At 47.1% G+C, this 16,072-nt stretch overlaps 1 protein-coding gene across 4 annotated transcripts in view; it reads left to right on the forward strand.

The window, feature by feature from the left end:
• The window catches only part of eml1 (EMAP like 1), a 218,787-nt gene that overhangs the window by 131,113 nt on the left and 71,602 nt on the right, over positions 1-16,072 (forward strand). For all 4 annotated transcript variants that reach the window (XM_078234091.1, XM_078234092.1, XM_078234090.1 and 1 more), the window contains exon 2: positions 2,715-2,897. In XM_078234091.1, coding sequence (XP_078090217.1) covers positions 2,715-2,897 — 183 coding nt within the window. The remainder of the gene's footprint in view (positions 1-2,714; positions 2,898-16,072) is intronic.

The raw sequence follows: 16,072 nt of genomic DNA on the forward strand, positions 1-16,072 counted from the left end.
ATCTTTTCCAGTTCACAGCACGTGACATTTCAAAGAAATCCTCGTCCATGTAATTTTCCCTAAAAGGTGCTGGCATCTCTAACGACATGGCAGGGAATACCACAGGTTATAGAGCAAGTTTCAGGAAAGCTTGAGCTCATTGTATAGTGCTCAAAACAACCTCTCGAAATGTTTCACATGCTCTCGTAGAAAGACACACAAAAATACATTTGGAAAAAATATTTCCTATGCACAAGTTCTGTATGAGATTTCTAATTTTCTGAATTACTTTTGTGGTGAAATGGTCAGTAACAAGCAGTTTTTATTCAATGACAGTGGGTGGCACAATGGCACAGCAGTTATCACTGCTGCCGCAGCGCCAGGGACCCAGGTTCGATTCTAGCCTTGGATGACAATCTGTGCGGAGTCTGCACGTTCTCCCCGTCTCTGTGTGGGTTTCCTCCGGGTGCTCCGGTTTCCTCCCACACTCCAAAAATGTGCGGGTTAAGTATATTGGCCATGCTAAATTGCCCCTTAGCATCCAAAGGTGTGTAGGTTAGATGGATTAGGTTAGGTAAATACGCGGGGTTGCAGGGATAGGGCGGAGAGGATGAGCCTGGGTAAGATGCTCTTTCGGACAGTCGGTCCAGACTCGATGGGCCAGATGGCCTCCTTCTGCGGTGTAGGGATTCTAATCACATTCCAATTGCCTGAATTTTTCAACACGCAACATAAGCCCTAGCAACAGAAGATGTGCATTGTGTGCAAGATTGAGTTCACGGCTTTCTCATGTAGTGAAAATAGGACCTGACAGCAGCTGTGCAATGGCAATACAGGAAGTAGAGATGAGCAGATCACCAGTAAGCTAAATCAGTGCCCTTTTTCCGAATTGAATTAAGCTTGTTAGCCAGCTTGAACTGCCTCAAATCCTTTTTGTCGTTAAACCTTTTCAAATGCAAAGTTGTGACCTACATTACACAACCGTGGCGCCCCATATGGCAGGGACACATGCTCAACATTGAACTCTTCTTTCTGAACCAGAGTCTCTGAAAAAAAATTAACCCTTTTAAGGGACTTCAATAGAAGTTTTATTCCAAAGACAAGATTGTCTGTTTCCATTTTCACTGCACTGTAATGTAAACACACTTTGTAAACACACAGCCCTTTGTGTTGTACACTGTTAATACGACATTTCCATGGATCCGGAATGTTTGTTCTACATCTGTATCCAGACTTATCATTACTACTATAATGAGGGTGGACTCGAGAAGCAGGCACCCTGAGTACAATTTCACTGTATCCTGTCAGCCTGGTTGAAATTTGACCTCCATGTCAAGGGCTGAGAGGGACTTGCACCCAACTAAACCCAAACTCAGCCGCTTTAGTTAAATAATGCACGGTCGGACTGGTATTTTCAAAGAAATGATATTTTAGAATCATAGAATCCCTACAGTGCAGAAGGGGGCCATTCGACCCATCGAGCTTGCACCGACAACACCCAGACCCTATCCCCGTAACCCCACATATTTACCCCACTAACCCCTGAACACCAAGGGGCAATTGAGCAAAGCCAATCAACCTAACCCGCACATTTTTGTACTGTGTGAGGAAACCGGAGCACCCGGAGGAAATCCACGCAGACACAGGGGAAAACATGCAAACTCCACCTGAGACCAGAGTTGAACCTGGGTCCCTGGCGCTGTGAGGCAGCAGTGCTAACCACTGTGCCACCGTGTCGCTGTGAGGCAGCAGTGCTAACCACTGTGCCACCGTGTCGCTGTGAGGCAGCAGCGCTAACCACTGTGCCACCGTGTTGCTGTGAGGCAGCAGTGCTAACGACTGTGCCACCGTGTCGCTGTGAGGCAGCAGTGCTAACCACTGTGCCACCGTGTTGCTGTGAGGCAGCAGTGCTAACCACTGTGCCACCGTGTCGCTGTGAGCAGCAGTGCTAACCACTGTGCCACCGTGTCGCTGTGAGGCAGCAGTGCTAACCACTGTGCCACCGTGTCGCTGTGAGGCAGCAGCGCTAACCACTGTGCCACCGTGTCGCTGTGAGGCAGCAGCGCTAACCACTGTGCCACCGTGTTGCTGTGAGGCAGCAGTGCTAACGACTGTGCCACCGTGTCGCTGTGAGGCAGCAGTGCTAACCACTGTGCCACCGTGTTGCTGTGAGGCAGCAGTGCTAACCACTGTGCCACCGTGTCGCTGTGAGCAGCAGTGCTAACCACTGTGCCACCGTGTCGCTGTGAGGCAGCAGTGCTAACCACTGTGCCACCGTGTCGCTGTGAGGCAGCAGCGCTAACCACTGTGCCACCGTGTCGCTGTGAGGCAGCAGCGCTAACCACTGTGCCACCGTGTCGCTGTGAGGCAGCAGTGCTAACCACTGTGCCACCGTGTCGCTGTGAGGCAGCAGTGCTAACCACTGTGCCACCGTGTCGCTGTGAGGCAGCAGTGCTAACCACTGTGCCACCCTTTGTTTTGATCAACCTGATCAATGAATCTCCAGTCGCTGTCTATGTTCTGTCATGGGGGTGCAAATACGTAAACTAAATGAAAATTAAAAGCATGAAAAGAACAGAACAGCCAGTGTTGAGATAAGATAATGGGTTACATTGTTTTCACTGTAATATATAAACATTGATCATTAACAGAAGCTCCTCTTAATGTTGTTATTCAGCTTAAAGTCTCTTCCATTTGGTCTCTTCAGTTTGTGTTTCTTCTCTCTCTTGCCTCAGATGACAGTGCGTCTGCAGCTAGCAGCATGGAGATGACTGATCGGATTGCCTCCCTGGAACAGCGGGTACAGATGCAAGAGGATGAAATTCAGCTGCTGAAGTCGGCGCTGGCGGATGTAGTCCGACGCTTGAATGTTTCTGAAGAGCAACAGGCCATGCTGAACAGGAAAGGACCTACCAAAGGTAACCAAGAGGCAGAGAGCAGGAGGGTACAACTTCACTGCAAAGAGATAACACATCAGAAGCATATACTGCACTGCAGCCGTACTGACTAGCTCTGAAAAATAACACTTCTCAAATGATTCAGATGAAGTCACGTCATGATACTGAGCCACTTTAATCTATTGTATGGTTCTTGGGCATTTGTGTATATTGCACTTACAGGCTAGGGTAGATGTGCAGGTTAGGTGGACTAGCCGTGCTAAATTGCCCCATAGTGTCCCAAGATATGTAGGTTAGGGGGATTAGTGGGGTGAATACGTGGGGTGACGGGGGTAGGGGGGGGTGGGGGGCGCTGAGTAAGATTCTGTGTTGGAGATTTGGTGCAGACTCGATGGACCAAATGACCTCCTACACTGTAAGAATTCTATGTCTTAACAGCTACACAGTAAGAAGTTTAACAACACCGGGTTAAAGTCCAACAGGTTTATTTGGTAGCAAAAGCCACATAAGCTTTCGGAGCTCCAAGCCCCTTCTTCAGGTGAGTGGGAATTCTGTTCACAAACAGGGCATATAAAGACAGAGACTCAATTTACATGAATAATGGTTGGAATGCGAATACTTACAGCTAATCAAGTCTTTAAGAAACAAAACAATGTGAGCGGAGAAGCTACGGCATCTCCTCCGGAGCTTTCAACATGTCATTGATGAAGACGAACATCTCGCCAAGGCCATCCCCACACCCCCACTCCTTGCCTTCAAACAACCGCACAACCTCAAACAGACCATTGTCCGCAGCAAACTACCCAGCCTTCAGGAGAACAGTGACCACGACACCACACAACCCTGCCACAGCAACCTCTGCAAGACGTGCCGGATCATCGACACAGATGAATGAACACCACTCGACAATCACCAGGCAAGACTGTTCTCTTCCTGTTGGGGAGCACTTCAGCGGTCACGGGCATTCAGCCTCTGATATTCGGGTAAGCGTTCTCCAAGGCGGCCTTCGCGACACACGACGGCGCAGAGTCGCTGAGCAGAAACTGATAGCCAAGTTCCGCACACACGAGGACGGCCTCAACCGGGATATTGGGTTCATGTCACACTATCTGTAACCCCCACAGTTGCCTGGACCTGCCGAGTTTCACTGGCTGTCTTGTCTGGAGACAATACACATCTTTTTAGCCTGTCTTGATGCTCTCTCCACTCACATTGTTTTGTTTCTTAAAGACTTGATTAGTTGTAAGTATTCGCATTCCAACCATTATTCATGTAAATTGAGTCTCTGTCTTTATATGCCCTGTTTGTGAACAGAATTCCCACTCACCTGAAGAAGGGGCTTGGAGCTCCGAAAGCTTGTGTGGCTTTTGCTACCAAATAAACCTGTTGGACTTTAACCTGGTGTTGTTAAACTTCTTACTGTGTTTACCCCAGTCCAACGCCGGCCTCTCCACATCTTAACAGCTACAGGCAGGAGAGAGGCAAAGGAAAGAACAATTTCCTGGGGCAGCACGGTGACACAGTGGTTAGCACTGCTGCCTCACAGCGCCAGGGACCTGGGTTTGATTCCTGGCTTGGGTCACTGTCTGTGTGGAGTTTGCACATTCTCCCCGTGTCTGTGTGGGTTTCTCCCACACTCCAAAGATGTGCGGGTTAGGTAGATTGGCCATGCTAAATTGCCCCTTAGTGTCAGGAGGAATAGCGGGGTAAATAATGGGGTTATGGGGATAGGGCCTGGGTGGGATCGTGTTCAGTGCAGACTCGATGGGCCAAATGGCCTCCTTCTACCATGTAAGAATTTTATGTCTTAACAGCTATAGGCAGGAGAGAGGCAAAGGGACAAACAATTTCCCAGATAATTTGAGTTTCAGTTGCAGGGGGTGATTGTGGGTTGGACAATGGTGTGGGTACGAGTGTTTTGTTCCTGTGCTGAGGGCAGTTTGTCTCTGTTGGTTCGGGTGATTTATCCAGTGTTTGCTTTTGGGGAGTATGATAGCAGTGGGGGATTGGGTGATGGGGGGCAGGTAATATTGCTTTCCTCCACTGTGCAGAGGGATGCCTTTTTGCAATCTGTAAACAGTGACCCAGGAAAGGGGTTTAGGAGGGCGAACCAAAGATTGGGTTAAAGGAATACCGGAGTTGAGGAGGTATTTCAGAGGAAGAGGGGGAACCCATGGAATAACAGGACTCGAGCAGTTGAAAGCAAAGGGCCGATGCACATGAGACAGTGAGGAATAGAGACCTCGGGAGAGACACGGGGCCTGAAAAGGTAGGCCGGTGATGTGACGGGGACTTTAAAGACCAAAACAGAATGATGACTTTAAATTGGAAGCACAAGAGACGAGGAGGCCATGATTAAGTTTAACCACCGCACATTATTCCCGCCGTTATTTCTTTCCTTTTTCTTCTCTTCTGACGATCCTGTGCTGGAATTTGAATCCATGTGGATTGGTTACCCTCCACACCTTGCCTAATGCGTGAGTCTCGATTTCAGGTACTGATGGGCTGTTTAACCACATCGTGCATCACAGTTAAATCCAATCCTGCCCTCATCCAATGGCTCTTCATGTGCACTTGCAGTAAGAGTCAGTGGGCATCAGGGGCAGAAAGCTTTGTCCCGGTTCCTTCTCCCGAGCTCAGGTGTGTTGATTCCTCTCAGACTGTGATGAGTCCCGGTTGAAGTTGAAACCTTCCTCATGGAATGGCCAGCTGCTCAACTGATATTGTGGCATGGTGACACAGTGGTTAGCACTGCTGCCTCACAGCGCCAGGGACCCGGGTTCACTTCCAGCCTTGGTTGACAGACTGTTGGAGTTTGCACCTTCTCCCGTGTCTGCATGGGTTTCCTCTGGGTGCTCCGGTTTCCTCCCACAGTACAAAGATGTGCAGGTTAGGTAGATTGGTCATGCTAAGCTGCCACTTAATGTCCCAACATGTATAGGTTGGGGGGGGCGTGGAGGATGGGATTGGTGGGGCAAATGTGTGGGGTTACGGGGTTGGGGGTAGAGATGTTCTATCCGAGGGTCGGCACAGGCTCGATGGGCTGAATGGCCTCCTTCTGCATTGTAGGGTGTCTATGATTCTATGTCACTTAGCCAGTTTTCAGCTTCACATTGATCCATTCAAACAGAATTTAGAGAAGATATCGGCTGGAATTTTCTGGCCATTCACACCCCACCCCGCTGCCAGCGAGACTGCAGACTTTGGCACTCAGCCAAATCTCCGTTCACTGCAGCGGGACTGGAGAATCCCAGCTGAGGGCGAGGTTGGAGAATTGCAACCCATTTTGTAGAGAATTGGATTCCAACTTTCTTTGGACAGTTTTATCTTGAAGGAGTGTTGTTGACCACTGATGTCTCATTCTCCTGCTGATAGCGGCTCTTTCTCTGCAATTCATATATCCCAGATATTTGTGGTTGCCAAACTTTGAGCAGGACGATATCTTTCTACTGAGACCTGCTTAGGACAAGAACCAGATCTGAGCCCATAGCCAGGAAAGGTCAACCTGTCAGGTACCATTCTACCTTCCATTCCCTATGACATCAAACCCCCTGAAGGAACATACAGTTTTAAATAAAAATCAATTATCAGTAAATCTTTATAACAGCAGAAAGGTTGTTTGAGTTATTAGCAGAGTTAGTCGAGTATTTGGCAATGTAATATTTGTCACTCTGATGACTGGAGTTCACTTTTTAGCTGAACACAGAAGGAGACCAATTGGCACAGCGGTCAGCACTGCTGCCTCACAGCGCCAGGGACCCAGGTTCAATTCCATCCTTGGATGACTGTGTGGAGCTTGCACGTTCTCCCTGTGTCTGCGTGGGTTTCCCCCAGGGGCTCTGGTTTCCTCCCACAGTCCAAAGATGTGTGGGTTAGATGGATTGGCTATGCTAAATTGCCCCTTAGTGTCCAAAGATGTCTAACTGAGATAGATTAACCATGGGAAATGTGTGGGTGTTACAGGGATAGGGCAGGGGAGAAGGCCTAGGTAAGATGCTCTGTCAGAGAGTCGGTGCAGACTCGATGGGCTGAATGGTCTCTTCTGCGCAGTAGAGATTCTATGATTCTAGGAGACCATTTGTTCTTTCAGTGCTGGCCAATTTTATTCACAATGTTTCACATCAGTGTTTTCCCATTTGCAAACTGCACAGAATTACTGAAAGCAGCAATTTCTCTCAGTCTCAATTTATCTCAATTCATCATCAAGCTTCAAGTTTGGAATTGATGAGTAGAAAATTCAACTCTTGCAAATCTGATGAAGTTGATGAATAAACGTTGAAGGCCTAACTACCAGGGAACCAGTTACACATGGATTTAGATTTTTAAGTTTATTTATTAGTGTCACAAGTAGGCTTATCTTAACACTGCAATGAAGTTATTGTGCAAATCCCCTTGTCGCCACGCTCCGGCACCTGTTCGGGTACACTGAGGGAGAATTTAGCATGGTCAATGCACCTAACCAGTACGTCTTCCGGACTGTGGGAGGAAACAGGAGCACTGGGAGGAAACCCACGCAGACACGGGGAGAACTCCACACAGACAGTGAGGCAAACTCCACACAGACAGTGAAGCAAACTCCACACAGACAGTGAAGCAAACTGGGAATTGAACCCGGGTCCCTGGAGCAGAGGCAGCAGTGCTAACCACTGTGCTGCCCTAATATATAGATTCTTGACCATTTGGTACTCAACTAGATGCAAATATATATAGATACTCAACCACAGTCAAGTAGTTGACAATTAAGGATTCTAAAGCATACAGCACATGATTCAAAGTTCTTTCCCACCAGGCAGTGAATACATTCAACAATTAGAGACTCAATTACACACAGTTGCACAACAGTCAGAGACTCATTCGTACAGGTTCTAAAGTACCAGGTCCTCCAATACATGTCCGTATACAATCACCAGAGACTCACGTATGTACAGGTACTAGCTTAGATACGGCCTAAACCGGGATCTTGGGTTCATGTCACACTATCGGTAACCCCCACAGCTTGCCTCCTGGACTTGCAGAATCTCACTGGCTGTCCTGTCTGGAGACAATACACATCTCTTTAACCTGTGCCTAATGCTCCCTCCACTCACATTGTCTGTACCTTTAAGACCTGATTAGCTGTAAAGATTCGCATTCTAATCAGTATTCTGTAACTTGATTTTGTGTCTCTGTGTGCCCTGTTTGAGAGCACATTTCCACTCCATCTGACGAAGGAGCAGCGCTCCGAGAGCTAATGGCATTTGCTACCAAATAAACCTGTTGGACTTTAACCTGGTGTTGTTAAAACTCTTACTGCAGGTACTAGCTTACCAGGGAAAGTGACTATTTCGCATGTATCACCATTGAAAGTAGTTAAAAGCAAGGAAATTAATTCTCCATGATTAGGTTATATGCTGGTCTTTTCAATGACTATTTACTGCCCAGTTTGTGTTTACCACGGTGGCTAAAAATATGTTTTGAAACTCAACTTTTAAAAAAAGTTACTAAATTGGGCAAGATTTCTTTTATGTGCAATTAGTAACATAATTCTAAATCTATTTATAAAGGATTAATTTTAATTGTTACCCCACATTGGAACGCTCCTCATTGCAAAGGGATATACCAATTAAGTCGTAGGGGGGGATTTTCTGGCCGCACTCGCCCCGAATCCGGAAAATCCCACCCTAGGTCAATGGACCTTTCCATGGTCCGCCATCGCCGATGGGAAAATTCCCTCTAATATATTTGCCATACTTGCCACATTTTGAAGGAAGCTCTAAAGCAGGCTCTTTGGCTAACTTGGTGCTACCACTGGAATAGTAAGTGTTTCTTTTATTCATTCAGGAGACATGGGCATTGCTGGCTGGCCAGCATTTATTGCCCAACCCTAGTTGCCCTTGAACTGAGTGGCTTACTAGGCCATTTTCGAGGGCAGTTGAGAATCAACCACATTGCTGTGGCTCATGTGTGCTGGGAGTTGAGAATGTTTGAGGGTATATGTTGCGTTTCGGTCACAGAATTGTGACGATGCTAGTAACGCAGGTGGCCAACAATAAAGTTTTGTGAGAAAAAGAATTACCTTCACTTTAAAATTCCACAGAGGCATTACAGAAATTTTCACTGCTGTACAAGACTTTAAGTAGGACATTCGCTTGGGCCCATTCTCAGAAATCCTGTCCACATCAATTAAGAATAAAATAAAGTTGCCCCAACCTTTGCCAGCACACTTTAATTCAGGCATCAAGGTTAATATTGTACCTTCAATATTTTGAACATCATGGGATCCAAATCAGAATTGGTTTAAATTTATCCAATTGAAACTGCTTTGAATTCCCACAAGGACATGAAGGACTTTTCAATTTATTAATCCAGGGCTAATTATTCTTTAACAACAATAACAAGGGCAGCACAGTGGCATAGTGGTTAGCACTGCTGCCTTACAGAGCCAGGAACCCGGGTTCGATTCCCGGCTTGGGCAACTGTCTGTGCGGAGTCTGCACATTCTCCCCATTCTCCGGGTGCTCTGGTTTCCTCCCACAGTCTGAAAATGCTGGTCAGGTGCATAGGCCATGCTAAATTCTCCCTCATTGTACCTGAACAGGTGCCAGAGTGTGGCAACTAGGGGATTTTCACAGTAACGTCATTGCTGTTGTGTTAATGTAAGCATACGTGTGACAATAATAAATAAACTTCTAAACTTGTCATAGAATCCCTCCAGTGCAGAAGGAGGCCATTCGGCCCATCAAGTCTGCACCGACCACAATCCACCTAGCCGTATCCCCGTAGCTCTATGTATTTACCCTGCTAGTCCCCCTGACACTAAGGGGGAATTTAGCACGGCTAATCCACCTAACCCGCACATCTTTGGACTGTGGGAGGAAACCGGAGCACCCAGAGGAAACCCACATAGACATGGGGAGAACATGCAAACTCCACACAGACAGCAACCCAAGCTGGGAATCGAACCTGGGTCCCTGGCGCTGTGAGGCAGCAGTGCTAACCACTGTGCCACCGTGCCGCCCTTTGACTTAAACTTGCATTTATATAACACAGTCATAAACATTCCATGCCATTCAGCATGGGGATCAACAAAATAATATTTTTTCTATAAAAACTGTCCAACATTAGTATTTAAGTGATTATAGTACATTTCTAATAGTTTAGGAAACATACTACAGTGTTCTAAGATCTAGTTCATGATAAATAGATGAAAGGGTGGCTTGCATTTAGTCTAGCTGTTCAGTTCCTTTTTTTGTTGCTACCCTTTGTTTACAGCTCTCAGAACCTAGCTCTGAAATTCTGTTTGGTCTAATGATATTTTCAAAGGTGAAATGTGACAGCTGACTTCAAAGATTGTTATTAATAGCCAGCAGGTCATTAATGATATATTGTTCAGCCCTCTCTGCTATGATATATCTTCACAGTGTGTGCAGTTGTAAAGCTGGCAGTGAGCAGAGGCAGCAACTCCTGAGGATATTAGGGGAGTTCCATTTTCTCCTGCCTGATGCGATTTTTGTATCAACAATTTTCCAACAACTGTTATTTTAGTAATTGTTTGAAAGAATGTCAGAATCAGTTTCGGTTTTAATGTTACTACTCCATTGTTCATAGAATCATAGAATCTCTACAGTGCAGAAGGAGGCCATTTGGCCCATTGAGCCCGCACTAACAACAATCCCACCCAGGTCCTATCCCCGTAACCCCACGTATTTACCCAGCGAATCTCTCTGTCACTGAGGGGCAATTGAACATGGCCAATCCACCTAAACTGCACATCTCTGGATTGTGGAAGGAAACCCACGCAGACACGGGGAGAATGTGCAAACTCCACACAGACAGTCACTCGAGGCCGGAATTGAACCCTGGCGCTGTGAGGTGGCAGTGCTGACCACTGTTGATCAGTCCCTCACTGTTCAAAGCCTACAATTAAAATGCACAATTGTAGTTATATTGTTCGTATGTCTGCCTATTTCCCACTAAATTGGAAATCAGTTGTCTTTCCCTGAGGGAAGGAAATCTGCTGTCCTTACCCGGTCTGGCCTACATGTGCCTCCAGAGCCATAGCAATGTGTTGACTCTCAACTGCCCTCGGGCAACTAGGGATGGGTAATGAATGCTGCCAACCAGCAATGCCCATCTCCCACGTATGAATATAAAAAAAAGTTGGAGCCACTGTCCTTTACTTAGAGAGTTTCAGGTTACAGTGCTGACACTTATAAACCCTGCAGTGTTGGGATGTTACTTCTGTGCAACTTTTTAACCTTCCTTTCAAAGCTACTCTACTTCCAGTTGCTCAGCCCATTGATCTTTTGTTTTATTTATGTAATTTTGTTAAACTTTTCTTTCTGGGATCTTTATTATTTCAGTCATATTTACATTTTATTTTCCTCTTTTTGTCTGTTTTTCTTTGCCAAATGCTTCTCTTTATGGATCTTTAGATCAGGCAGCATCTAAACGAACAGAGGCAGATAAACAGGGCAGTGCTAACAGACCAGGTAAGCATCTGAGCTCCCTTCAACTCCAGATGATAGAAGCTCCCCACAGAATAAGATGCAATTTGCAAGCATGTGGAAGATGCTGACAACTGTGTTACTGTGACACTCTAAATTAAAATTCTCGAGCTGTTGTCAAGTGCATTGCTAATGAATGATGATGGATTGAATGAAAGGACATTTGCTTCACAAAATGTTGTCATTAAGTTAATGAAACCTGCATGACTATACAATAATCATTTTTATTTAAAGCCAACGAGTTAATTTTCCTTTCTCGCTCTCCTTGTACAATATTCCCACCTGATCCAGTGGTTTATATCAGGATCAGGAGCGTAGGTGGACAGCTTCCTCTAAGCTCGAAGACCGTCTGCTGGAAGGTGCCGGAAAAGTATCATCTTCGACTGTTCCTTCCAAACCTTGGGGCTATGCCAAGCAGCAATGTGGTAACTTCTCAGTCAACTTGAACGAATCAGGAACTCACCACGTGATGAGTGTTTGGGAATTGAATCCATCAATTTCAGTTGCACAAATCATGATGATAATGAACTGACTTCCAATAATATCTCTACGTCAAAAACAGGCTTTCTTCATAAAGGACAGAACTGGTAAAATGCAACACAATACCTTTCAGAGCCACAGGACATTCAAAGTACGTTACAGACAATCAATTAGTTTTGAAGTGTACAATATTTCTTTGTTTGGTATTTATCTGAATATCTCCCACATTGGGTGAGATTCTCTGTCCTCCCAGCCGCATATTTCCCACCGGGGGGAGAAGGCGCGTTGTTTGCTAGCGGCGGATTCTCTGGTCCCGCCACTGTCAATGGGAATTCCCATTGACGTCACCCCACGCCGGCGAGAAACCCACGGGTGGGGGTGTGCTGCCAGCGGGACCGGAGAATCCCGCCGGCGTGAACAGCCGGAGAATTCTGACCATTATTCGTAACTGTACATTTGAATGATTCTTGATGGAGATTTTTTCACTGTGAAAAATGCACAATTTACACAACATACTAAGCTATTGACAATAACTTGCATTTTTATACTGCACTTAATGTGGACTAGCAGCCCAGATTGAAATGTCATTCAGAAATGTCTAGCCAAAGAAGTTGAAAGAAGCGACTAAAATCTTGGTCGAAAGAATGAGATTTGAGGAGGAGAAGGAGGTGGAGAACCAGAGGAAGAATTCCAGAACAAATAGACAGAGTTGACAAAGGCTGTCTGAAGAGTGGGATATACAATTGTCCGGACTCAACGCAATGGTCAGGTGGAGGAGGGGAATTTTACATTCGAAGGAACTTACAGAGCTCAAGGTGGCTGAGGTTATGAAGGGAGTTAAGCACAGTAAGAATTTTCAATCGGCGATATTCACGGAACAGGGATGTAATCAGTGGTTTGTGCTCAGTCCAAGAATGATGGTTTCAGCCTATCCAATGTCTAACTGGAGGAACTCCCAAGATTGGATGTCGGAGAAGCAGGTGACCACACAAAGACAGTTAAGTCTTCAAGAAAGGAGGTGGAACTGGATACTACAGTGTACACTGTGGCGCCATGGAAGAACAGGACAAATACCAAATTATGCAAGGCAGTATTGTGTGAATAATATTGGGGAATGTGTGCATGTATCCATTGTCCTGGTTACTTATTCTAGACGGTCTGTGCAGTAGGAAGAGAGAATGATTTTCCAGGCTACAGAAGACTTGTGAGGAAATCATGTTGTAAGATGTTAATAGTTGGTTTGCAACCAAATAAAGCAAAGGGCAACAGCCATGGAAGACGTGAATTATGGGCAAAATCTTTGCTGGGCCACAGGGTAGCGCCACTAAAATGGGCAGATAAAGCTTACCATTCTGTTCCTGCTTCCATTCTGCTGAAACCATATAGCCACCAGCTCTGCGGCCACTGGCAAACTTCCTGCAGTGTCTCCAGCCAGGACAACAACCAACTGCATTTGTATAGTACCTTTAATATAGTAAAACATCCCAAGGCAATGCTGCTTCACAGCGCCAGGGACCCAGGTTCAATTCTGGCCTCAGGTGACTGTCTGTGCAGAGTCTGCATGTTCTCCCTGTGCCTGCATGGGTTTCCTTTGGGTGCTCCAGTTTCCTCCCACAGTCCGAAAGACGTGCTGGTTAGGTGCATTGGCCCTGCTAAATTCTCCCTCAGTGTATCCGAACAGGCGCAGGAGTGTGGCGATTAGGGGATTTTCACAGTAACTTCATTGCAGTGTTAACGTAAGCCTACTTGTGACACTAATAAATAAACTTTAAAAAAACTTATAAACTTCACTGAAACATTTACTTAAGGACACAGCTGATGGTAAATGCCGATGTGCTCCAAATCCCAAAGGGAAAATTAAACAACTGGCCCCAACTGTATTTTGCAATTTGGTATTAGATGTGAAATCCAGACAATAGCATCCCATCCTTTTGGCTTTTTTAAAATTTGATTTGATTTATTATTGTCACATGTATTAGCATACAGTGAAAAGTATTGTTTCTTGCGCACTATACAGACAAGGCATACCGTTCATAGAGAAGGAAACAAGAGGGAGCAAAATGTGGTGTTACAGTCACAGCTAGGGTGTAGAGAAAGATCAACTTAATACAAGGTAGGTCCATTCAAAAGTCTGATGGCAGCAGGGAAGAAGCTGTTCTTGAGGCAGTTTAACATGACCTCAGACTTCTGCATCTTTTTCCTGACGGAAGAAGGTGGAAGAGAGAATGTCCGGGATGCGTGGGGTCCTTGATTATGCTGCTTGCCTTGCCAAGGCAGCGGGAAGTGTGGAGTCAATGGATGGGAAGCTGGTTTGTCTGATGGATTGGCTTCGTTTATGACCCTTTGTAGTTTCTTGCGATCTTAGACTGAGCAGAAGCCATACCAAGCTGTGATACAACCAGAAAGAATGCTTTCTGAGGTGCTCCTGTAAAAGTTGGTGAGAGTTGTAGCGGACATGCCAAATTTCTTTAGCCTCCTGAGAAAGTAGCAGCATTGATGGGCTTTCTTAACTATAGCGTCGGCATGGATGGAGCAGGACAGATTGTTGGTGATCTGGACACCTAGAAACCTGAAGTTCGTGACCATTTCCACGTCATTCCCATTGGTGTGGGTGGGGCAAGTCCTCCACTATGCTTCCTGAAGTCGGTGACTATCTCCTTCGTTTTGCAGATATTGGGGGAGAGATAATTGTTGCCGCACCAGTTCAGCAGATTCTCTCTCTCTTTCCTGTACTCCGTCTCATCATTGTTTGACATCAGACCCACTACGATGGTTTCATCAGCAAATTTGAAAGTCGAGTTGGAGGGGAATTTGGCCACACAGTCATAGGTGTATAAGGAGTATAGTAGGGGGCTGAGGACACAGCCTCGTGGGGCACTGGTGTTGAGGATGATCGTGTTTATTAAGAAATAAAATAACCAACAATAATGTAAACCAGGACCCTATTTTACCATTTTGATTCTAAGTGCTGGGCGGACTTGAAACTGGGAGCGTTTCAGATCCGACTTTTAGACCCATTCTCAGGCGCCCCCATACACACTGCCTGCAAAAGTATCAGTGAGTCCGAATCGTGCTGCACAAGCCTGCGGGCGGGGCTTATCGCGTCCAAAATCCTGCAGCACCGATCGGCACATCCAACTGCACATGCGCAAAAACAAAATGATAGAATATCGCTCCCGGGCCGGATAAAGCCTCCCTCCACCCCCCCAATATTACTGACCCCCTTATCCCGCCACCCCGACCGTTCGTGGGCCCCTCCCCCCTTCCCCCCACCGATCACAGACAGTGTGGCAGCGGACCCCCCCCTTCCCCTCCACTGATCCCAGGCTGAGTGGCAGCAGACCCCCCCTTCCCCTCCACTGATCGCAGGCAGTGTGGCAGCGGACCCCCCCCTTCCCCTCCACTGATCTCAGGCGGAGTGGCAGCAGACCCCCCCTTCCCCTCCACTGATCGCAGGCAGAGTGGCAGCGGACCCCCCCCTTCCCCTCCACTGATCTCAGGCGGAGTGGCAGCAGACCCCCCCTTCCCCTCCACTGATCACAGGCAGTGTGGCAGCGGACCCCCCCCCCCCTTCCCCTCCACTGATCTCAGGCAGAGTGGCAGCGGACCTTCCCATCCCCTCCACTGATCTCAGGCAGAGTGGTAGTGGAACCCCCTTCCCCTCCACTGATCGCAGGCAGTGTGGCAGCAGACCTCCCCTTCCCCTCCACTGATCTCAGGCAGAGTGGCAGCGGACCTCTCCTTCCCTTCCACTGATCTCAGGCAGAGTGGCAGCGGACCTCCCCATCCCCTCCACTGATCTCAGGCAGAGTGGCAGCGGACCTCCCCTTCCCCTCCACTGATCTCAGACAGAGTGGCAGTGGACCCCCCCTTCGCCCCCACTGATCTCAGGCAAAGTGGCAGCGGACCCCCATCCCTCACTGATCTCAGGCAGAATGGCAGTGGACCCACCCCCATTGCCCCCACTAATCTCAGGCAGAGTGGCAGTGGACCCCCATCCCCCACTGATCTCAGGCAGGGAGCCGTCAGACTATCTCCTCACTAACTGGAGAGTCCGAGTCAGACTTTTATGGAGCATATCTTTTTCGTGCCGATTCTGGATGGGCGAACGCGGTGATAAATGGGGAAGTGCCGGTAACGTTGGGCGTGCAGCCCATTAAGATGGCATTTAAATGGCCATCGTGCCTGTTTCAGGTGTGGTCCCGATCGTGGCCATTTTTGGGTCTTGGT

This window comes from Mustelus asterias, chromosome 18 (assembly GCF_964213995.1).
Source record: "Mustelus asterias chromosome 18, sMusAst1.hap1.1, whole genome shotgun sequence".
In the NCBI taxonomy this organism is placed as follows: domain Eukaryota; kingdom Metazoa; phylum Chordata; class Chondrichthyes; order Carcharhiniformes; family Triakidae; genus Mustelus; species Mustelus asterias.